Source organism: Micromys minutus (genome assembly GCF_963924665.1).
Source record: "Micromys minutus genome assembly, chromosome: 6".
Lineage (NCBI taxonomy): Eukaryota > Metazoa > Chordata > Mammalia > Rodentia > Muridae > Micromys > Micromys minutus.
In genome coordinates, this window is record NC_137975.1 from 74,105,711 (window position 1) to 74,128,367 (window position 22,657).

Here is a 22,657-nt window from a genome sequence, read left to right on the forward strand (position 1 = left end):
AATTAAGTCGTAAGTAACAGCAGCAACAACAACAACAAAAGTCACAACCAAAGAGTGATTCTATTAAGTCACTCGCTTAAATTAAAATGTAAAATTATTGTAAAAATCGATAAAGTCTATGAAAAGTCTGTTTGTGAGTTAGAATGAGCTGTAGCAAGAAATGTATTTAAGACTCTGGCCAGGGAAGCAAATCTGCCTTCACCAGACACACTCACTCTTTCAGCAGATAAAGACAAACACGGAGAGCCACGGCCAGACTGCACAGAGTGGGAAACCTTGGAATGCTCAGCTCTAGTGGAATGCCTCCATCAGATTCCTCCCCTCAGGGTTCAGGGAACCCTGGAAGATGAGGTAGGAAGAGAGTAAGGGCCCCAGTGAATGGAAGACACCAAGAAAACAAGGTCAATTAAATCACCCTGAGCAAAGCTCACAGGAGGACACAGGAACTGAGGCAGCACACAGGGCCTGCAGGAATCTGCACCAGGTCCCCTGCACTTACTTCCATGATGGCTTGAGTTTAGCGTTTCTTCCACCAGTATTGCTCTCCCTGTCAAACTCAGGGCCAGACCAAGATGTATTTACCCCAAAGATGTGAAGCTCTCAGGTTTCCTGACATTTTTTTCCAAACTGACAACCTTATATCAATGAAAGACCCTCAAACCCTGTAGCCAGGAAGAGACCTGGCTTTGGTTCTCCAGTCTTTCCTACTTTGCAGAGGCTCTGTTGTGTGTGTTTCTTATCTCTTAACAATCTCTCTCTCTCTCTCTCTCTCTCTCTCTCTCTCTCTCTCTCTGTCTGTCTCTGTTTGTCTCTCTCTGTTTGTTTATTTATTCATTTATTTATAAGCAGGGCCTTTCTATGTAGCCCCCTTGGTTGTCCTTTTTTTTTTGTTCTGTTTTAGAATATTTAATTTGAGTATGCGTTTTGAAATTGATAGAAATAACAAAGATTCCAGCAAAGGCTAACATACTATTATAACCATTCTAGTGAGTAATGATGTACATGTTTATTCCATGATATAGTTTTATTTATTTACATTTCAAATGTTATCTCCTTTTCCCTTTCACTAACCACTCACCACATCTTCCCCTCTCCCTTGCCTCTAAGATGGTGCTCCCCGACCCACCTATCCACTCCAGCCTCACCCCTTTAGCATCCTCCTTCTCTGGAGCATCGAGCCTCCACAGGACCAAGCACCTCCCCTCCCACTGACGCCAGATAAGGCAGTCCCAGGCTATGTGTGTAGCTGGAGCCAAAGACCAGCCCTGTATACTCTTTGGTTGGTGCTTTAGCCCTTGAGAGCTCTGAGGGGTCCGGTTAGTTGAGACTGCTGTTCTTATGGGGTTGCAATCCCCTTCAGCTCTTCAGCCCTTCCCATGACTCTTCCATTGGTGTCTGTGGGCTCAGTCCATTAGCATCTGTCTTAGGTGCTAGTAGAGCCTCTGAGAGGACAGCCATATCAGGCTCCTGTCTGCAAGCACATCTTGGCATCAGCAATAGTATCAGGGTTTAGTGTCTGTGTATGGGATGGATCCCAAGGTGGGGCAGTCTCTGGATGGCCTTTCCTTGAGTCTCTCTGCTCCAGGGACAAATCTGGTTTAAAGTTTTTGAGATGGGTGGGTGGCCTCATCCTTCAACTGGGGGCCATGTCTCCATACTGGAGGTGGTCTCTTCAGGTTCCATTTCCCTGCAGTTGGGCATTTTGGCTAAAGTCATCCCCACAGGGTTGGGAACCTCTCTAATCCCTAGTGTCAGGGACTTTCCAGTGGTTCCCTTCCCTGTTCCACACTCCACGCTGTTATTTATTTCTCCTCATTCTCTGGCCCTCTGGGCTTCTCTCCTGTCTCTTCCCAAACTTGATCTTGCCCTCCCTCCCCCCCTCCCACCTCCCTCCCCCCCTCCCACCTCCCTCCCCTCCTCCCACCTCCCTACCCTCCTCCCACCTCCCTCCCCTCCTCCCACCTCCCTCCCCTCCTCCCTCCTCCCTCCCCTCCTCCCACCTCCCTCCCCTCCTCCCACCTCCCTCCCCTCCTCCTAGCTCCCTCCCCTCCTCCCTCCTCCCTCCCCTCCTCCCACCTCCCTCCCCTCCTCCCACCTCCCTCCCCTCCTCCTAGCTCCCTACCCTCCTCCCACCTCCCTCCCCTCCTCCCACCTCCCTACCCTCCTCCCACCCAGATCCCTCCCTCTGCCTCCTGCAATTGTTTTGTTCTCCTGTTCTAGGTGGGATTAAAGCATCCACTCATTGGTCTTCCTTCCTGTTAAGCTTCGGATAGTCTGTGAGTTGTATTGTGGGTATTCTGAGCTTTTGTCCTAATATCCACTTGTCAGTGAGTACATACAAGTTTCTTCAACAAATAGTGCTGGTCTACCTGGCGGACTGTATGCACAAGAATGCAAATGGATTCATTTTAATCTCCTTGAACAAACCTCAAGTCCAGGTGAATCAAGGACTTCCACACAAAGCCAGAGATGCTGAATCTAATAGAAAAGAAAGTGGGAAATAGCCTTGAACCCATTGGCACAGAGGAAAATTTCCTGAAAAGAAAGTCAGTGACTCAGGTCTTAAGATCAACAATTGACAAATGGGACCTCATGAAACTGAAAAGCTTCTGTAAGACAAATGACACTGTCAGTAGTACAAAATGACAATCTTCATATTGGGGAAAAAAATCTTTAACAACCCTACATCCGGTAGAGGGCTAATATCCAAAATATATAAAGAACTCAAGAAGTTAGACTCTAGAAAATCAAATAACCCTATTAAAAAGTAGAGTACAGAGCTAAACAAATAATTCTCAACTGAGAAATATTGAATGGCTGTGAAGCACTTAGAGAAATGTTTAACATCCTTAGTCATCAGGGAAATGCAAATCAAAACAACTCTGAAATTTCACCTCATACCAGTCAGAATGGCTAAGGTAAAAAACTCAGGTGACAGCAGATGCTGGTGAGGATATGGAGAAAGAGGAACACTCCTCCATTCTTGGTGGGCTTGCAAGCTGGTGAAACCACTTTGGAAATCAATCTGGAAGTTCTTCTGATTAAAAATAGTTTTACCTGAAGACCCAGCTATATCACTCTTGGACTTATACCCAAAAGACACCCTAGCATTCCACAAGAACACATGCTCCACCATGTTCATAGCAGCTTTATTTGTAATAGGCAGAATCTGGAAACCACCCAGGTGTCCCTCATGGATACAGAATGTCTCTCATAGATACAAAAAATGAGATTCATTTATACTATGGAATACTACTCAGCCATTAAAAATCAGGACTTCACAAATTTTGCAGGCAAATGGATGGAACTAGAAAATATCCTGAGTGAGGTAACCTAGAACAATGCCTCTCTCTATTATAATGACTGAAATATTTATCAAAAAATTAATTTAATTTTGTTAAGAACACACATTAATGTATTTTACCTGTATTTGAATATAACTGGCATTTTTCTAAGGTGTCATATCAATGTTTTCTAGGCTGTGGATACAGTGTACAAGCTTTCATTTCAAATTACCCCATTAAAGTTGTTTTACAAAGTTTATAATAATGGTAATATTGTTGAGATTAGCTTATGTTTTGAAGGGATTATAAAAATGAAAGTCATTATTACTAAGATGAATATAATACAAAAACCATAAAACTTTTTGTGATCAATTCTGTGCCTTGAAGTAAAATTAATTATTTTTCTTCAAGAGAAGATGTTCTTAAATATTGCTCTTAGTAATGTTCACACTCCAAAATCTTAAACCAACAAAACCTTGTTTCATTTTTTCACTAAGAAGACACTTAAAATATGTGATTAGGTTTTAACATTAAATGTTTCTCCTCTAGACTTTTTGCTTTTTGACTAGTCAGTCATTACCTTAACTACAGACTAAGTTCTTTTTGGAAAGCTATGTCTACTTGGAACATTCTCACTAAACTGTCTAGTGATTGTGGAACTCAATTTAGTAGACAAATATTTAAAATGTTTATAAAACTTGTTCCTTTAGATAAACAGCACATAGTACTGTAAAGAACTTTTAAGTATAATAACTAAAATTCTAGTTGCTACAGAGACGTTCTCAATGGATAAACTCAACCACACTATTTAATCTACTACAAGAAATAAGACATAATGTCAAAGATTCCTTTCTGATTATGTGTCAGTACTATGTCCAGGTACTTCTTGATAGCTCATGAGCTATTAAATTCAAGAAGATAAATTTTCTCACAGTCTGAGAATACATTCATGTAGACTGGGAAATGCTAAGTAATAGATACTCAGCTTCAGTGCTGTGGTCAGCTGGGTACCCCATGTCACTAACATTTTTCTCATTTTTTTATGTTTATTAAATACCTTACAACTAAAATTAAAAAATAGCTTATAGTTAATATGAACATATTATTTTAACTTACAATATATTGATATGTTATATAAGATATATAATAGGCATATATAATAAATACATAAAACTATAGATACAATACTACTAATATTGATGTTAATGAATTTACAAATTTAGATATTTCTTTTTATTATTCATTTTTTTACTGTGATTGTTTGCGTATCCCAAACATATACCTTATTCAAAACTAGTTTTCATGTTTAAACTATTCAAATATTATATATATATATATATATATATATATATATATACCCTAACTAAGTCAGTTATGTCAGTATGTATATTTATATTCACTGTTCAGTGTAATTAGATAAAACAAACAAACAAAAATACAGGTTTTCAATTAAATGTTTATTCTAGCTAGAGTTAACTCCTCTTGCTCAAATTAGGCAAAAGTTATCATCCTCCAACAACAACATCCATAATGTTTTATACTTTAATCGATGATGTATCTTGATTAAAATAATATTTAAGATATCCCTTAACAGAATTAGTCAGGATTAAAAATAATGAAGCTATATTTGTATTTTACTAAATTAAGAAAGGGCATCATTGCAGTGAGTCCTTTCAGAGTTTCATTTCTACCTATTGAAGTGTAAGAGAGCTCACAGAGTACGGGTAACTGCAAACGCACAGGAAACATAGACAATCTAGTTTAAGAGATAGGCACAGTTTGTCGTTTTATTTTCCTCCTTCATTCCATTGAGTCAAACCATGCTCCTCATTATTTTAACTTTAGGTGACCTAATCCTAATGAATGTCATATGTAGTGCTATGTCACATACAGATGGCCTGTGTGGGCTATGCGGAGAAAGTCAGATCATGATTATTGGGGTTGATTGCTTTGTTATGATCCAAGAGTTCTTTTCTTAATATTTTTTACAAGCTCTTTTCTCCTGAAGACTATTGTCCTGATCAATACTCAGCCTTACGTACATCAGATCCTAGGCATGCGTTCCTTACTGTGAGTGCCCTTATCATATTTAATAAATACTATGTGGGCTCCAAGTTGCAAAAATATACTTGGCCAAAAGCGAGAATTGTAAATGAGAATTTCTGAAAGATGTGTCTGCAAGGACTGATCGACTGATTCGGACTGCAGTGGTATGGGGGTTTCAATGTTTTGACTGCAGAGGCTGATCTTGGGCTACCTTTAGCCTTCTACATGGCCACCCTTGCCTGATTCTGAGTCTGCACTAACATCTTGTGATAAACAGATAAAACCAGTTTAAATCTACTAATAGCTCTCATCTCTCCAAATGCTGACAATGTCATTACATAGCATCTGAGCCTATAGAAGAGCTTCCCCCATCTTGTTCTTTCCACCCACTGATCTGGTTAAAGCTTGCCTCGCATTATGACTTTCTTTGTCCAGTAAAAGCCTCAAAACACCAAGAAAATGCTCACATGTTGGACTGTGGAATTGTGGGTAACCTACATTTCTGTAGTCAGGCCATCTCACTCAAATTCAGCTCCAGAATAAACGATTTCTTATTCTCTTTAAGTGACATGTTGTGTCATATCATCCCTACGTCCACTCCACCAAGAAATAAAACCACCACTACCACCACCACCACCAAAAACAACCCCAGATCCAATCAGTTTTTTAAGGTAGCTAGAGAAGAAAGGACAGTGGTGGGTATGGTAACAGTTAAGCCTTGAGAAGCGGGATAATATGCATTAAAGAGTCTGGGACTCAGTACTCCAGCTTCTTGCAGAAAGGTCCTCAATTATCAGCAATGTCCATATGTTCCGAATCCTATAAATTATAGATTCCTGTATTATTGTCAAGCAACTATTAAAGTACTCACATGTAACAGGAAATATGAGAAATTGAATTTTACTGACAACTCAGCTTCTTTTGAAATCTTCATGCCATAGTCTGACTTTTTTTCTGAATGGTATTATAGTTCCACTTACTTGCTTTTTCTTTAAAAACAGGATTGATTGATTTATAATAGTTTCCAAGTATAAATATAGGTGATGAATATATTAATAGGTATTCTAATGATGCTACCCCTTCTTATTTTGGTCCAAAGCAAAAACAAAAAGAAAGGAGAAGCTATTTTGCTATGTGTTAACCCTTATTAGTTCCAGTGTGAGTGGAAAATATTCAACTGGCTTCATAATACTCTTTTTTTATACACATTATATTATAAAGGAATAAATATGAAGATGAATAACTACAACTTGGGATCAGCAGAGTATAAACCTCTAAAGAAATAACCCACAAATCACACACACACACACACACACACACACACACACACACACAAAGTTCTTTGTAATTATATAACTGTATATATGCATGATACTTTATATACAGCACAATATTTATTTTAAAAATAGTCTTCCAACTGGATGCAGTGAAAAAGACCCCCCTCAATGAGTTGCACTGGCAGGGAACAAGGGAAAGGGTGTTACTATCCACAGATTATTTGGAAATGTAAAGGGATAGAGCAATTAGTGATATTGTTTTAAAGTTTGCTTTTATTTTTGATTTGCTTTTGTTCTGGGAATACTAAAAAGTCAAATGATGACTCCATCTCATTATTACAACTTAGTATGAAACCCTAAATTGAATGTTTCTTTCTAGTGCCCATCTGTAGAGCTAGAGGGGATATTGTTATGTAGTTTGTGCCCCTGGGAAAATATCATAGACCCAGTTCAATTATAAGTAAAGGATTTATCAATTAGCAGCTAGCAGGACAAACAACCTCGGAGCTACATTTGAGACTGCCATGAAAGAGGGATATGGAGAAGGACTTTTAAAGGGGGAAAAGAAAACCCTAACAAAGCCCTTCATTATCTATTGCAAACAAGTAAAAACTGTTCTGCCTTTCCAAGTTAGGTGATTAAGGCTACTCAACATAATCTTTGTGTCTCTGATTAATCAAGTCACAGAAACAAGCAAGCAAACAAACAAAAAACATCTAGTCATATCATAACAAGTAGATAGTCATGGCCATACATTTTTTTGGGTAGAGGTTGCTGGGAACTTATCTTTCAGACACACTGGAGTCAGACACAAATGGCTGGTGGGTACCGTGATGGATGCCTAGCATAAAGGAGCTTCTTTGGCCATATCAGTAATAACTTTTATCAATGTGCCCAAGTACAAACTTATTCAGGTCCCTTAAGACAAAATTGGTGATGATCTGTTCAAGGCCTGAAAGCCAACTGAAGCTGTAAAGTATTTCATGATCTAGAGAGTTCTGACTAGTAGTAAGCAGGCTTTGAGGTATAAATAATGACAATTCATAAGAGAAATCAAAGAACCATGTTAGAGGACTAGCTGGGGCAGAGCTGTGTGGGATGCTATGCTTGGTAGCCTGTTCTTAGCAGCTCCTCCAGTGTCAGATGTGGACAACTGTATTTCTCTGAAGCACCCTAGACAAACTGCCACAACAGTCAGATCATTAGAAAGCATGACCTACTGGAAAAGATGGTGGTATTGAAGGCTTTTGTTTGGTGTGTAATTGATATCTTCCCTGGTAATACACTGACTCTCTAGAACAAAATGCTTTCTGGCTTGATGGGTCTTTGATGCATTCAATTCAGCACACTCAGTACCTGAAAAACTAAGCATCTATTTGTATTCCTAAACTAAGCATTTACAATTTAACAAGTGGAGGCCTCGACCTCAGAGGAAGATGAAAACAAAAAGGTTAACAATGTTCACAATGTATCCATTCACCTAGAGCACAAGATGAAGATGAAAACAAAAAGGTTAACAATGTTCACAATGTATCCATTCACGGGAGACCTCAGGATGAAGATGAAAACAAAAAGGTTAACAATGTTTACAATGTATCCATTCACTAACGTTCAAATACAAATTTTGTTTTAGGAACTTGGAGCTGTGAACTTCTCAAGTCTTCCCTATTTCATCTCCTACCTTACCACATGGAAACAGTTCCTGTAGATCCTGGAAACCATTTGCCCATCTTATCAAGACTCTTTGTTTCATCTTTTTGTACCCTGAATACGTTTTTCCCCTTCCAGTACTTTATAGAGTTTAGGATGTAATTAAGTAACTTTTTGTTATATAGTCCAATCCTCTATATAATAAAGGCTACGCATTATGTGATCATTTTGTACTATTGAAACTTTTCCTCCAATAATCTCCTAGGCAAGGATGGTTAGAAAATATAAGCATTTGAAGTGCTGGCTTTCTAATCACGGGGACTTAGTTAACTTCTTTTGGCTCTATTCTGTTTTTCATCAAAACATCTACAATACTGATAGCATTGCTTTTGACTGTTGGTGTACAAGAATTGGTGAGGAGCACACATGTACCTGGCATGCAGTGGTGCTTAACAAGTAGCCATTTGTCTCGATTAGGCTGTGCTCTCTAATTTCAGGGTATACACTACAGAGTCAGTGCCTAGCACATCTGAGGGGAGCCTGGGGTACAGAGACCCAGCATAAACAAACGATGCCTTTTCCCCTCAGTATGGCATGTTGACACACACCTGTATTCCTAACATTTGAGAAATGATGGCAGAAAACTCAGGAGTTCAAGGCCAGCCTTAGTTATGTAGTACTCAGATAGGTTGGGTCTCATCCCAAACAGCTCAGAAAACTCTTTTTTTCATGTTATTTATTTTTTTTTAAAGCCCACAGCACCCAGTGTTTCTAGGTGGTCTCTGATTCCAGTATTAACTGGGTCTGACACCGTTTATCTGCTAAAAGCTGTAACGTTTAGGTGGTATGATCGTAGAACCTTTTTTTACTGCCAGGACGATTTTTTAAATTAAAACAAGCAAACAAAGAAACACAACACTCAGGGCATGGTTGTGCATTGAATTATTCCTCCTTAGGCAGAGGTAGCCAGGTATTTGAGTTCAAGGCCAGCCTGGTCTAAAAAGTGAGTTCCAGGACAGCCAGGGCTACAGAGAGAAATCTTGTCTCTAAAAGGAAATAAGCCAGCCAGCCAAGAATATTTGTACTGCACACGTAGATTTAAACGTTGGGAACAAAATGGTTTCAACCTGAATGCTTCAGTGGAGTGCCATGAGATATCTTTATGTGGCTCCTGTGCTTGGCCAATCTTTCTAGAGACACCCTTGACCACCGAGATTCCCTGACCCTCATTACCTGCTCATACCCAAGCAATACTCCCCGGATGAAAAAAATTGGTGAGACCAAGCACACAGAAGTTGGGAGTTTTTCTAAGGTTCTTAAATAACTCCTACTCCCATTGTTGAGGACAGAGATCCCAACTTAAACTTGCTTTTTACTAAACTGGAAAACACCGAGGTTGAGATAATATTCGTTACTACCCGTAAGTATCTCAGGCGGTAATATAATAGTTATCACTGGAAATTCTGCAAGCAGTCACTAATACTTTTCTAAAGTCCACCAGGTTCAGGACTATGTCAGCAGCACATTTTTGTCCAACTCTTTTTTTGAAACAGTGGTGGCTCTGAAAAGAGCCTTTGTTTGAAGCTACCGCAAATCCTGTTGTCTTAATTACTTTCCCTTGGCCTTGTGGTGGCTCTCGGTCTTCTTGGGCAGCAGCACGGCCTGGATGTTGGGCAGGACGCCGCCCTGCGCGATGGTGACGCGGCCCAGCAGCTTGTTGAGCTCCTCGTCGTTGCGGATGGCCAGCTGCAGGTGGCGCGGGATGATGCGCGTCTTCTTGTTGTCGCGGGCCGCGTTGCCCGCCAGCTCCAGGATCTCGGCCGTCAGGTACTCCAGCACGGCCGCCAGGTACACCGGGGCGCCGGCGCCCACGCGCTCCGAGTAGTTGCCCTTGCGGAGCAGCCGGTGCACGCGGCCCACGGGGAACTGCAGGCCGGCCCGGGACGAGCGGGTCTTGGCCTTGGCGCGAGCCTTGCCGCCCTGTTTACCGCGTCCAGACATGGTAGTAGTATTACAGAAGCCCTAAATAGCAAAAGTAAGGACTAAAGCTGGCCAAACGTTGCTGCTTTTATAGTGGACGCCTGGGTACTAAACGCTACTACTTGATTGGTTACAAGACAGCTCAGTAATGTAGCCAATAGAAAATCTGTATCTGAAGACTTCATTTGCATAAGTCCACCCATGACCCCACTGATTTTTCTTCTTCCAATTAGCTAAGACTCGTTCTAAATCCTTCATTAGCATAAACGCCCTATAAGTAGGAGAAGTCCGTTTCCAACCCACACTGAGCTTCCGGTATACGGATATCAGAAGATGCCTGAACCCGCGAAGTCCGCTCCCGCCCCGAAGAAGGGCTCCAAGAAGGCCGTGACCAAGGCGCAGAAGAAGGACGGCAAGAAGCGCAAGCGCAGCCGCAAGGAGAGCTACTCGGTGTACGTGTACAAGGTGCTGAAGCAAGTGCACCCCGACACGGGCATCTCGTCCAAGGCCATGGGCATCATGAACTCGTTCGTGAACGACATCTTCGAGCGCATCGCGGGCGAGGCGTCGCGCCTGGCGCATTACAACAAGCGCTCGACCATCACGTCCCGGGAGATCCAGACGGCCGTGCGCCTGCTGCTGCCCGGGGAGCTGGCCAAGCACGCGGTGTCCGAGGGCACCAAGGCGGTCACCAAGTACACCAGCTCCAAGTAATCTTGCAAGTAAGCTTCCATTGACAATTCCCAAAGGCTCTTTTCAGAGCCACCCACTTTCTCAAAGAGGGAGCTGTGTCCGAACACTGTTTCGGTTTTATCTAAATGCAACCCTAACAGTTTAAATGATTTGTAGTTTGTGTTTAACTTACCAGTTTTAGTTGGTTAGCATTTAGCCAAAACCATTTTGTTTGAAATGTTTCATAGGAAGAATTTCAGGCGTAGCCATGTAGACGTCACTTCCGGTGAGGCTGAGTAAGTCCACCAGAACGAAGTTGTAGAAAGGATGACTGACCCCAGAAGGCCATTACAGGGAGTTTCTCATTAAGCAGTAGTTGTTTCAGGTTTTATTTTAGGAAGTACTTCCCAATTTTCTTTCATTCTAAAAGTAAACCGGAGGATCCTCTCACAAAGTACAGGCTTTTTTTTTTTTTTTTTTTTTTTGTAGATTTAGCATAGATCACGGTACTATTTATGGTCAGTTTTTGATATCTTGGTAGAATATAATAAAACGTACTTATTCCTTTGTCTACTTGAAGGGGTAGTATTTCCCTAGCCCTAATTGCCCACTGAACACATTTGGCCATAAATACGGGGTGTATTCAAGCTCAGTTCACTCCCTCGGGACCTATTTCTTTTATAAGCTCTTTCTTGCCTGTTCGAAGAAACAGTATCGTGGCTTGTTCTCTTCTCTGATAGAGTTAACCCCATGCTACCCACATCATTTATTTCTAAAAGGTCTGCTTAGATAGTTTAGGACTACATTGTGACCTAGCAGCCTTCTGGGGTCTTATGTCTCTTTATTATTGTCCTACTCTCCTTGTTCTGTTTGCATTCGAATGAATTGTTGCCCCAAACCCACACACGAGTCACAGAAGTGCATAAAGGGTTTCTAGGGTTGAAATGGATTGATACTTTACATTTGACAACAATTAAGTGTTGGTGATTTTCACTTTGGCCTTTGGTGAGATTCATGTTTCTTAGTGTGTCCTGTCTTTTTTTTAATCTTCCAATTTCTAAGTCTGTCTGTCTTTTGCTTCCCTACACTCTGTGTATGTGTGTGTATGTGTGTGTGTGTGTGTGTGTGTGTGTGTGTGTGAGTGTGTGTGTGTGTGTGTGTGTATGTGTGTGATGTGTGGTATTTATGAGTTCAGATGGCTGTCAGTTCAAAAATATCATGATTAATGAGAGAACATAAATATAAAATAGCTGCCACCAGTAAGTTGATTTTAACGAAGCATAGACGCAAACAGGAGAGTTCCAGACAAGAAGACATCACTGAAACAGTATCTTGTCTCAACATTTCTAAAATTCATGATTTGGTAATTCAGTGCCTGACTGACGTTCTTTTTATTGTAAGCTTCCAGCGGGGAGTGAGAAACAGCATCAACTTGCCTGCTGAGACAGAAAGTTTGATTCTACGGTGTATAAAACCGTATTACTTGAACCTTAATGAGTCTATTATAAGGGAAATGGCATAATAATAGAATGAATGCTCTACCAAATTTGAAATGGTGCTAGAGAATCACTCCTGTTATGAATAGTGCTCTCCTGACAGGACCTCTGACTTAAAAAAATCAGACTTCTGTCTCATTAGTCAGAATACTTCAGTAGATACCCATGTCTATGTTCATTGACCTTTAGTCTTTTCTATTCTTCCAGTTAACTTCTCTAACTTGCATAACTGCTGTGAATATTTCCTCTTTTATGAATACAAGTAAGTTTGAGCATATTTGCTCTCCCAGCAGGAAATAAGTAAACCATAATGTGATTCAAGTATAAACTGGTTTTTATATAGGGGTTTTAAAAGTATATTGACTTTAATTAATTGAAAACCATTAATGATTATAAATTATTTTACATTCTTAGGCATTAAATTAAGGTGTGGCCCCTAAGATTGGATTATAACTCACGTAGTTCTAATTGCATTTGTACATTTTTTGTTTACTTAATAGTTTGATTTTTGGTTTAGTTGTGTTAAAATGGAGCTTTTATTATAATATAAAAGATTACAGTTTATATTGCATATATAAAAAAGGCTACCTTAAGTTTACCAACTTTTCCTACTAAATTTATTTTGTTGATAAAAATCACTTTTAATATAAATAATATGCATTGAACTAAGTCAAATCATAAAGTAATTTTAAAAATGGAATAAAAACCTAAATAACAAGTGGCAAAGACTCAACATGTCAGCTTAAACACTGAATTCCCTGGCAAATAATTACTTGAAGAACTTAGATGAATCTTAAAGGCAATGAATTAGTGCTTCCTCATTAGATACTATGTAATTTCTAATTTAGAGGTTACAAAACTTAAGACATTGAACTGTTTGGTCTGAACAAGTCTCTTGTTGTTACATAGGTTGTAACAAGTCGTGCTTAGCAGGTTAGAAAACACTGTTCTTTGATTTAAACTGGTGAGACCATTCTTGCTTTTGACACTTTAGAGTTGTAGGAGTGAAAGCTACTGGCTCTCCCATGGGCCTGGAGGGCCAGGCAGGCGTGGGACTGGGACTTGTTAATGTATCTATAGGGAGACAGACTACTGGCTTTGTTTAAGGGTTTTTTAAAATTGCTACCACGTTTCCTAGCTACTGAGGAAAACAAATACGCATACAAGATAATAATTATGTTTACTGGAGGTTTTAAGGAAGTTAAATTACCAATAATAAATAAATAATACAAATGGAGTTCTAAATAATAAATTTGACAGGATGAGTTTTACATCAAAAAACCTATTTTGAGGTTTTTCTTGTTTATCTCTTGGTAACAACCAATTCCCTTTACACTGTAAAGTAATAATCAGTTGTGTTTGAGTTCCCAGGGACTGTCTACTTGTGATCAGTTCTTTAAAAATTGTTTAAAAAAGAGTGCCTAGGAGATAACTCAGTCAGTAAAGTGTTATATGAAGACCAAAGTTTACTTTTCAGGACTTGTGTTTAAAAATGCCAGAGGTGCTGGTGGCGTGTGTCTGTAGTCAGCACACAAGGAAGTGTGTGCTAATCATTAATGGAAGGAATGTCCTTGAGGTATTAGCAAATGACACTGTCCTGACCTTGCACAGTACAATAATTAGAAAGATGGGTTGAAGGCTGAAGGGAACATTAAATGAAGAACCCTGAACTGAGAACTGGTTCACAAAAGTATGCTGCAACCCACTGTTCTAGGAGGGAAAGGTGAAGCCCCTGGGATTGAATTTAAGCCCAATCACTTACAGTTTCTGTGCCTCTGTAGTCTTACCTGTACCTGGGGAAAATGGCACCACTAGTGCTGGCCTTGTGGAAGGAATACGACTCACTACTGTAGCGCTGCAGTGTCTTCTTTGGGGTCTGGGGAAAATCTTCGCTAAGTGGCAATGAAGAAGATAAGAACCTAAAGACTATTGTTTTGTTTTGATGGGAAAAGCATATTGCCAGTTTTAATATTATGGACTTAGAATTTCAATGTAAGATAGGTAAAAATGAAAATTGTTAGGGAAAGGTCAAAAATATGTCTTTTTTTCTTTTAAAAATCACATTTTATCTATTTTTTTGCGAGTCTGCCTTCTCCGTCCACCTTGTGGCTCCCAGGGATTGAACTCAGCTCTGCAGGCTTGGTAGCGAGAACCTGTGCTCCCTCAGGCCGCATTTCCAGGTCAAGGTTAAATCTTTAATCTGTCCATCTGCTGTATGCTACTGTCTGCTATTGACAAAGTTTATACACTTTCATTCTTATATTAAAAGAATTTACAGCTCAATATCAAAATCTTGGGAAGCGTTCATCTATCATATTGAGAGATAGAATTTTACAGTTACAAATTATAGAGTTAAGATAGAAATGTCAGGTTGTAAGAAAATGCATTTTTCCCCCTAACACATAATCTCTTTAGGAACATTCCTAAAGAGATTTAAAACAATTTTCCCCCAAGGTAGTTTAGATTCAGCAGTTAATCCCACATTCCTGGCATTAAAAATTCCTTTATGTGAACCTTCACCCTGTGCACCCTGTGTGGCCAAGCTCACTTGAGCCAAATACATAGTTGCTTTTGACCTTCTCTTCAAAACACAATAAACTCAATTACTTAGTTGCTAAAAAACCATCTTGCCAAGCATTAGGTACTGTGGTTGGTTATAAATTAGGAAAAGGGAAGTGAATCTTAAGACCCTTAAGCTCTGAGTGGAAAAAGAAGTGTCTGGGGCTGGGGGTGAGGTTCCGTGGTCAAGTGCCTCCTTTTCTAGAGGACCTGGGTTCAAATTCCAGCACCCACATGTCAGCTCACCACACAGTGTAACACTAATTCCAGTGCATTTGATACCACTTTCTAGTGTCCACTGGCACCAGTTCTGCGAGTAATATGCGGGCAAAATTAAAATTACATCATAAAATATAATAATTTTGTATAATAATATAGTATGTAATGATATAATAATAATAATAATAAATAATGCAAATATAATAACAAATAAAATAAAATTAAATCATAACATATCATTTAAAACATAAATAGGTAAAAGAAGTGGAGTGTTTCACTCTCTTGAGAATTATGTCGACCTAAATCCTAATGTACAACATGAAGAATATATAAAGTTCATGGCCTGGTTTGAAATGACAATGCTTGTCTCATTCTGAGAGGACAATCCTATCAAAAGGAGGCAACTCAGTATATTCTTGACCTGCAATCCTAGGCTTCCTCAGCTGTATCCCATTCCCCAACACTAAAGTGAACTCAGGAGCAACCAATAAAACAGATTAACAACTTGATGGAATTTACAGTCACCATGGAAACCTAACAGAGTGTGTCTACGAGGCCATGTCTGGAAAGATTAAACCCTGGACGGAGGCAGTGCCATCCCATGAGCTGAGGTTCTGGATGCAGAATGGCCAGCAGGCTCACAGCCTGCCCTGCCGTGATGCACAGGACCCAGAGTCACAGTAAGCCCTCCTTCCTTCCCCTGCGTTGTCACAGTAACAAGAAAGTAAGAAATAGATCTTTAGTCTTACTCTGATTTTTCTTTCTCCTTTCTATTTTCTTAGGTATAATTTTCCTTACATTTCCTCTACTCGAATTGGTCAAACTTAGAAAAGTTGGCCATTTTAATTTTCAACAAATATGCAATGCTTTTTTAGATTTTTTGTTAGATTTTTCTTAAACAGTTGGGGTTATGGATACTAGGCTATAGGTTTCATATACACTTTTGAACTATAGTAAACTGAAATAAGGGTAAAATTCTAAACATGTGTAATACATATTATAAAATTGCTTAGGAATTCTACACAGATGATTCAGGTTCCAAAATATGGACTAGAAAACCGGACAAAAGCCCCCAAACACTGCCAGTTGCAAGTGTCCATTAGAGATGCACTTTTTGGAGGTTTTGTGTAAAGACAGTGTTGATGGTTCTAGACCCTTAAGAATCAAAGGCTGATTTTTTTTTTTTTTTTTTTTTTTTTTTTGCCCAGTCAATTGTAAATATAAAGAGGAAGTTTATTCAGTCAAATATTAAGTGAATGAACGATGGGCTCGTCACACAGCATTGTGGGTGTTTCTGGCGAGGCCTAAAATGGCTCTTGTTTTGCCGTCAGGACCCTCTACAAACACTTGGGACACAAGGGGCTGGAAGGGCTTGTTCTTTACAGCCTCTGTGCACCTCTCTGTGTCTGCTCTGCCTTTTTACTTATCACAGGCACACCCCCAGCCCTCTTCCTCAACTGCTGGATCTCTTGAATCGTCCCCATTTCCTTCTGTGCGGCAAACTCTTCCCCACTCTGAAGGCATCTGAAGGCAGCATCTAAACCACCTCTTCCCAACTGCTCCAGACAGCATTGTGCAATTTGGACTTGTGATGACTTGTCGGTAACCTCAGTAGACTCTGTTCCTGTTCTTTGATTTAGTTACCACAGTATTCCCAGAGCAGATCACCCAGTTTCCCACACAGTAGGCACACATACATGACAGTTGAATTTAAATACATTGAAAAACAGGCATTCTATACTTTTCGTGCTGCTGTACACGTGTGCAGGTGTAGGTGACAAAACCAGAAAGTGCCTTCCTTTGGAGATCTACTGTTACCAGGCTCCCGCTGACAGAAGCTTGCCAGCAGCCACCAAAGAACAGCTTTTGCTACTTTTTTGTAAGTGTCTGCAAAACGTGTCATGAACGGAGGTCTTTCTAGAGTGAGATGGCAGCGTGGGTCACGTGAGCGTCCCAATCACCTTGACGAGCTTAACTTCCAGCACACTCCCTGCCACACTAAGATGCCAGCCCACAGGGGGTTGTGCATCCTGCAAACCCTGCATACATTTCCTATGCATTCCCTTCACTGGGCTGGGGCATGTAGAAAGCAGGATTGAAGATGTACCTGTGTTTATTTATTAAGAACAACTGGGAATAAAAACGCATGACACCCCTCATTAGACTAAGCATGAGGGGGAACTTTTTTATCAGATACTTTTATTTATTGTACAGGAAGGTAGAATTCATCTCCCCAGCAGCTGCCTGAAGGCATGAGCATTTGAGAAAATGGAGGTTTCTGGAAACCCAATGCCTGCCTAATGTGGGAATAACAAACACCGTCTTTTCAAACTGTTCTCGTACATGAACACTTGGAGGCCTGCACAGGCAGCTCCACAGGGCTCCTGGTGACACCAGTGTTCCCACAGGCACCCACAGCTCTGGGTGGGAACAACCTGCACTCTCTTTTTGCATCTGACAGATTCCTAGGCTTCCATCAAAGGGAACTTTCAGAGATCACTAATTAGACAAATCCGGGTTGTTTTACTGCATAGGCCCAGCATCTAATGACACCTGGGCAAATCAGTTTGTTGCTGAACTTCATTTCCTATCATCAGGAGGGGAGTAGCAGTAGTGACGGCAAAATGTGGCTATGCTGAGAAAACCACTGAATGGTATTTGTAGGCTTCTCAGAACGCTCCCCAATCGCTAAGAAAAACCCCTGAAAGCTAGTCACCATTGTTGTGTCTTCAGGGAGAACAGAAGGCACCTGCAGGATAGCTGAGTCAATCTTTCTCTCTCTCTCTCTACAGGAGGAGTAGACCTGACATCGTTCCTACCACTTGTCAGTGCTGGACGCTGTATCCTCTGACAAACGGGACAGTGAAGATGGTTGATGCCAGCAGATTAACCGCCAAGTTTTCAAAGCTCAAGGGTCAACTGATAAGCATCTGGCTAGAAATTCTATAAAAATGTTCACTGTAGAAACCAGTGATAAGGAAGACACACATAAGTAGAAAATAAAATACTCTTAGCAAAACAAAAATGCTCCTAGCAAGAGAAAACTTGTAAGTGCTTGTGATGTGTGGATATGTACGATGGATATATAATAAATATGTCATGTAAAGCAAACGTGCATCATGCTATATCATGTTGTAAGAATGTAATTTTAAGTAACTAGTATGTTAGGAAATGATTTATGTATCAATACCTATGTAATTGCTTTGTGTTTTTAGTTACTCTAAGGCCCTATTTTTATGGGGTTATAGAATGTACACATCACAAATCTTTATTTATAAATCTTCAGTTTTTTTTTTTTTTTTTTTTTTTTTTTTTTTTTTTTTTTAACTTGAGGGGAAGATCAAGCAACTGAAAAGGATAGACTAAGAATGTATCTAGAGTGCATTGTGTTGTGTGGAAGGCCCTGTGCTGGATCTCTAGTACTGTTGTTCAAAAAGAAAAGGAGAGAGAGGAGGGTTGGGGTGGAGGGTTGGGGACAGGTGGAGGTGGTGACTTGTAACCACTTGCTGAGGAGCCCTGGGCAAGAAGACTGGGAGTTGAACGGTCTTGGTCACACTGGGAAACAAAACAAACCTGAACAGCTTTGTGTATGTGATTTGTTTTTAATGGTTCTTTTCAGCTGCCTGTGGCAAAATATAAATCTAAGTGTTTTTTTTTTCTGGATTTTTAATTATAGAAATCTTCACTAAATTTGAGAGCACATGCCAGTGCATTCCTGAGAAATAGAGAAAGACTTTTTGTCATCTTGCAACCAGAAATTTGCTTTCTCGGCCTTCAGTTTTTATTTCAGAAATACTTCAAATGTAGATTTTTCCCCCATATTGTCTCCTTAGAAACTAACTGCCTTTGGAATTCTGAGGCTCCTGCAAGAGAGCCCCAACCTTATACATTCAGTCCTCACCAGTAGTGTTACTGATATTTATGCAAAATACATAAAATCTAGATAAATAGTATAGCAGAATGTCTAATATTCGTGACCTTCTGATGGCTCTTGAGCCAGAGAGTAATCAGCCCATCTTTTTACACAAATATTTAGGTACTATTGAAAACAGCTCTAGTGGGATTTCCTTGGGCTGAGATCCTGAGCTCTGGTGATTAAGAACGAAAGACAGGAAATTCAGGAGAAACCTTTACCTCAACCTCAACTCCAAGGTCTAGTTTATGTTTTTCACCATTTGAAACTCAAGTTTCAATATAAATAAACATCTTAAACAAGAGTACCAAGACAACTCACAAACTGCTTAAGGACAAACTTTGAGCACCAACACCTGCCCTGCCCTGTTATCCCTAAACATGTTTCTCATGAACAACCCTGTGAGTTCATTCGTAAAAGGAAATTCTTGAAGAGAAACAAGGAAACAAGTAACATCTCATAACATTTCATTAATTTTAAACTGCTTTATTAAACTTTAAACATTGTTGATCAATGTCAGTTCAAAACTCACAAAACACACACACACACACACACACACACACACACACACAGCTGCAGTGATAGAGTTGAATGTAGGCTCTATCTCATGCTAGACAGGTGCTTTACTACCAAGACTCATCCCCAGTGCTTTCTGCTTGTCTTTTATTTGGGGACAGTGAATTATGAAATTCATTTACTCTACAGCCCAGGCTTTGAACTTGGATCGTCTCTCATGTACCTAGGGTTACAGTGTGGCACTCCAGGCCTAGCTAATTAACTGTTAGGACAGAAGCACAAACTTTTACCTGAGACAGAGGCACCTACCCACCCTCATTTTTTTTCTTAATTAGCAACTTTTCCTCATATTATCTTGAACTTTTCTGTAGTATAAATTGAGATCCCTGCCTCACAAGAGCAGGCATCTCCAGACAGAACTCAACGTTTATGGCTGCTGCCTTGGGCTATGTGCTCTACTTCAGTTGATACGACACTACCCTGTCTGAGCGTTCTCCATCATAGACTGGAGAATGCCCCCCTTATACTTGAGTATCATGTCCCCTCCTTTCTTCTGCTTTTTGTTTTCTAGCCCAAGGTGACCTCCAAACTCCCACCATGCCCCGCTGTGGGCACTTTTATTTCCGGACGTGTTCCATGGCTAAAGATCTGGAAAGAACATCTCTCTAACACATCTGCAGGCACATTTGCCAGCCCAGCCATGTTAAGAGATTGTGAACCGTGATTCCAGCTTTATAATTTTATAATCAAGGGTGGGCACTGCATCTGTCCATCTAGAGGTAGATAAGACATAGGAAGTGGGCTATTGGCAGTGTTTAGTTGGAAAGGAGGAGCAAACTCCGTTGATAACAGCCTTGAGGCTGGTGGAGTTGACTACACTGCTGCCATTGGTAAGATGTTTATAACCTCATCCGAAGCCGCCCTCTTAAGATTCAGGGGAATAGGGCGCCTCTCACATGCTCTGTGGAGTGTTTATTAGGCCATGCTCCGTTCAAGAAGACCTCGTCTTGGAGTTTTGGGATAATTCTAGGAACACTGTCTAATTCCACATTGAGACAGTCAAGGCATCTGTGTTACTTCCGTCACGTATATAAATGGTTTCAGTGAGAATTAGGGCCTGCACAATTGATTTTCTTCACTAGTTAGAAGCCACATATCTAGAAGACCCCTCCCAAGATGTTGGATACATTTTCTACTAAAAGTTACTTTTGAATTAGCAAGGAAAAGAGAAAGTTTTCTTCTTCTTCTTGAATTTGATTGAAAATCAAGGGCTTTTCTCACTAGCTCTGGCATGCAGGAACATTTGCCAATAAAGGGTAAAACGTCAGGTGGAATCCAAGTCCCCGTGGGTCACTTGGTGTCATAACCTGAGCGATTCTGCAGCGAGCACATAAGCAAGATTCTACTTTTGGGGGGAAAAGAAACACAAATGCCCTTCCTTCAGGGGCGGGGGAGGCGCCTGGGGATGCACCAATCACAGCGCGCCCTGCTCTATATAAGGCCCCCCCCCCGCGACCCCCCCAGTGCTGTTGGCTCATCTTTTACTTACTGGGTTTCGTTCTTGACCAGCTCTGGACTATGTCAGAAACGGCTCCTGCGGCCTCCAGTACCCTTGTTCCAGCTCCTGTGGAGAAACCTAAAAGGCGAGGGAGGAAGCCTGGCATGGCCACTGCTCGCAAACCTCGGGGTTTCTCGGTTTCCAAGTTGATTCCTGAGGCCCTTTCCAGATCTCAGGAACGGGCAGGAATGTCCCTGGCTGCCCTGAAGAAGGCCCTGGCTGCGGCGGGCTATGATGTGGAGAAGAACAACAGCCATATCAAGCTGGCCCTAAAGAGACTTGTGAATAAGGGCATCCTGGTGCAGACCAAGGGCACCGGCGCCTCAGGCTCCTTCAAACTCAGCAAGAAGGCGGCTTCTGGGAATGACAAGGGCAAGGGCAAGAGATCTGCTTCTGCCAAGGCTAAGAAGCTGGGCTTGTCCAGGGCCTCAAGATCCCCTAAGAGTAATAAGACCAAGGTAGTCAAGAAGCCAAAGGCTACGCCCACAAAAGCTTCTGGGAGCAGAAGGAAGACCAAAGGGGCCAAGGGCGTGCGCAAAAGCCCCGCCAAAGCGAAGGCAGCCAACCCCAACTCTAGGAAGGCAAAGATGGTCATGCACAAGACTGATCTGAGGAAGGCAGCAGGGAGGAAGTGAATTTCAAAGCCAGTTTTCAAAAACCCAAAGGCTCTTTTAAGAGCCACTCACATACTTCTTAAAATGGCCAAGCACTTTGAACAAAAGTTAAAGGTGGGCAGTCACTTCAGGTCGACTTGTTGTGTAAACCCTAGAGTGGAAACCTTGGAGGTCTCTCTGTGTAGCGTATTTCCAAATTTGGCTATTAGTGGCTTTACACTATAGAATAAAGGTTGCCGTTGAAACAATGTCTTTCATTCTAGATAATAAAGGTCACCATTAAAATATAAAATAGATGAATTTCAATCTAGAAATGCCACCATATCAAAGGAGGTAGAGATGACCTCAGTAGTAGCTGCCACTCTGTCCATATACTGGTTTACTCTTTAAAACACTAGTAACTGGCGTCCAGGGGTTCATAGCACCACTATGAACCCAGATATTCACTGATTAAGCTAGAGGTTATATACATCTTTTTTTCTTGAGTTGGAGTGTTAGGATTTCCTGAGTGATGGGTTAAAAAAATACAGCAAAGTAGTTTGCAAGTAACAAAGGCTTCTTTGAAATTTCTGCATTGTGCAATGTGTCAACAAAGATTTTTTGTTCCACTTAAAAAGTAGTTTAGTACTATTTAACAGTAATTGTTGAAATATTTTGTTTTTATGAAAATAGCATGTAGGCTTCATGACACTGAAGAGCCATATTAAAAATCAAGGACCTCTTTCTTTTATGAAAGTGGTAGGCTTGAGTTCAATGCTCCAACCTAACTACAGTACTGGGGAAGTCTGGGCTGAAGAATGTAAATAACTCAGCTTTTAAAGTCGTGATTTAGCAGTTTTATGCATTATGGAGTGCCACAAATATTAAATTCAC

At 40.7% G+C, this 22,657-nt stretch overlaps 3 protein-coding genes across 3 annotated transcripts; 2 read left to right on the forward strand and 1 right to left on the reverse strand.

Moving 5' to 3' along the window:
- Positions 1-9,865: 9,865 nt before the first annotated feature.
- On the reverse strand, positions 9,866-10,258 carry LOC308421305 (histone H2A type 1-B; the record flags this gene model as incomplete). The annotated part of the gene is made up of 1 exon (XM_080917622.1): positions 9,866-10,258. The coding sequence occupies one exon, from the start codon at positions 10,256-10,258 to the stop codon at positions 9,866-9,868; it is 393 nt and encodes a 130-aa protein (XP_080773748.1).
- Positions 10,259-10,528: 270 nt separating this feature from the next.
- On the forward strand, positions 10,529-18,298 carry LOC308421962 (histone H2B type 1-C/E/F/G/I). The gene is made up of 2 exons (XM_080918459.1): positions 10,529-10,959; positions 17,976-18,298. Exon 1 carries the CDS (start codon positions 10,571-10,573, stop codon positions 10,949-10,951), a length of 381 nt encoding a protein of 126 aa, XP_080774585.1. The 5' UTR covers positions 10,529-10,570; the 3' UTR covers positions 10,952-10,959; positions 17,976-18,298.
- A 2,892-nt stretch (positions 18,299-21,190) lies between these two features.
- H1-6 (H1.6 linker histone, cluster member) lies at positions 21,191-21,805 on the forward strand (the record flags this gene model as incomplete). Its single annotated transcript, XM_080917844.1, has 1 exon — positions 21,191-21,805. The coding sequence occupies one exon, from the start codon at positions 21,191-21,193 to the stop codon at positions 21,803-21,805; it is 615 nt and encodes a 204-aa protein (XP_080773970.1).
- Positions 21,806-22,657: the final 852 nt, after the last annotated feature.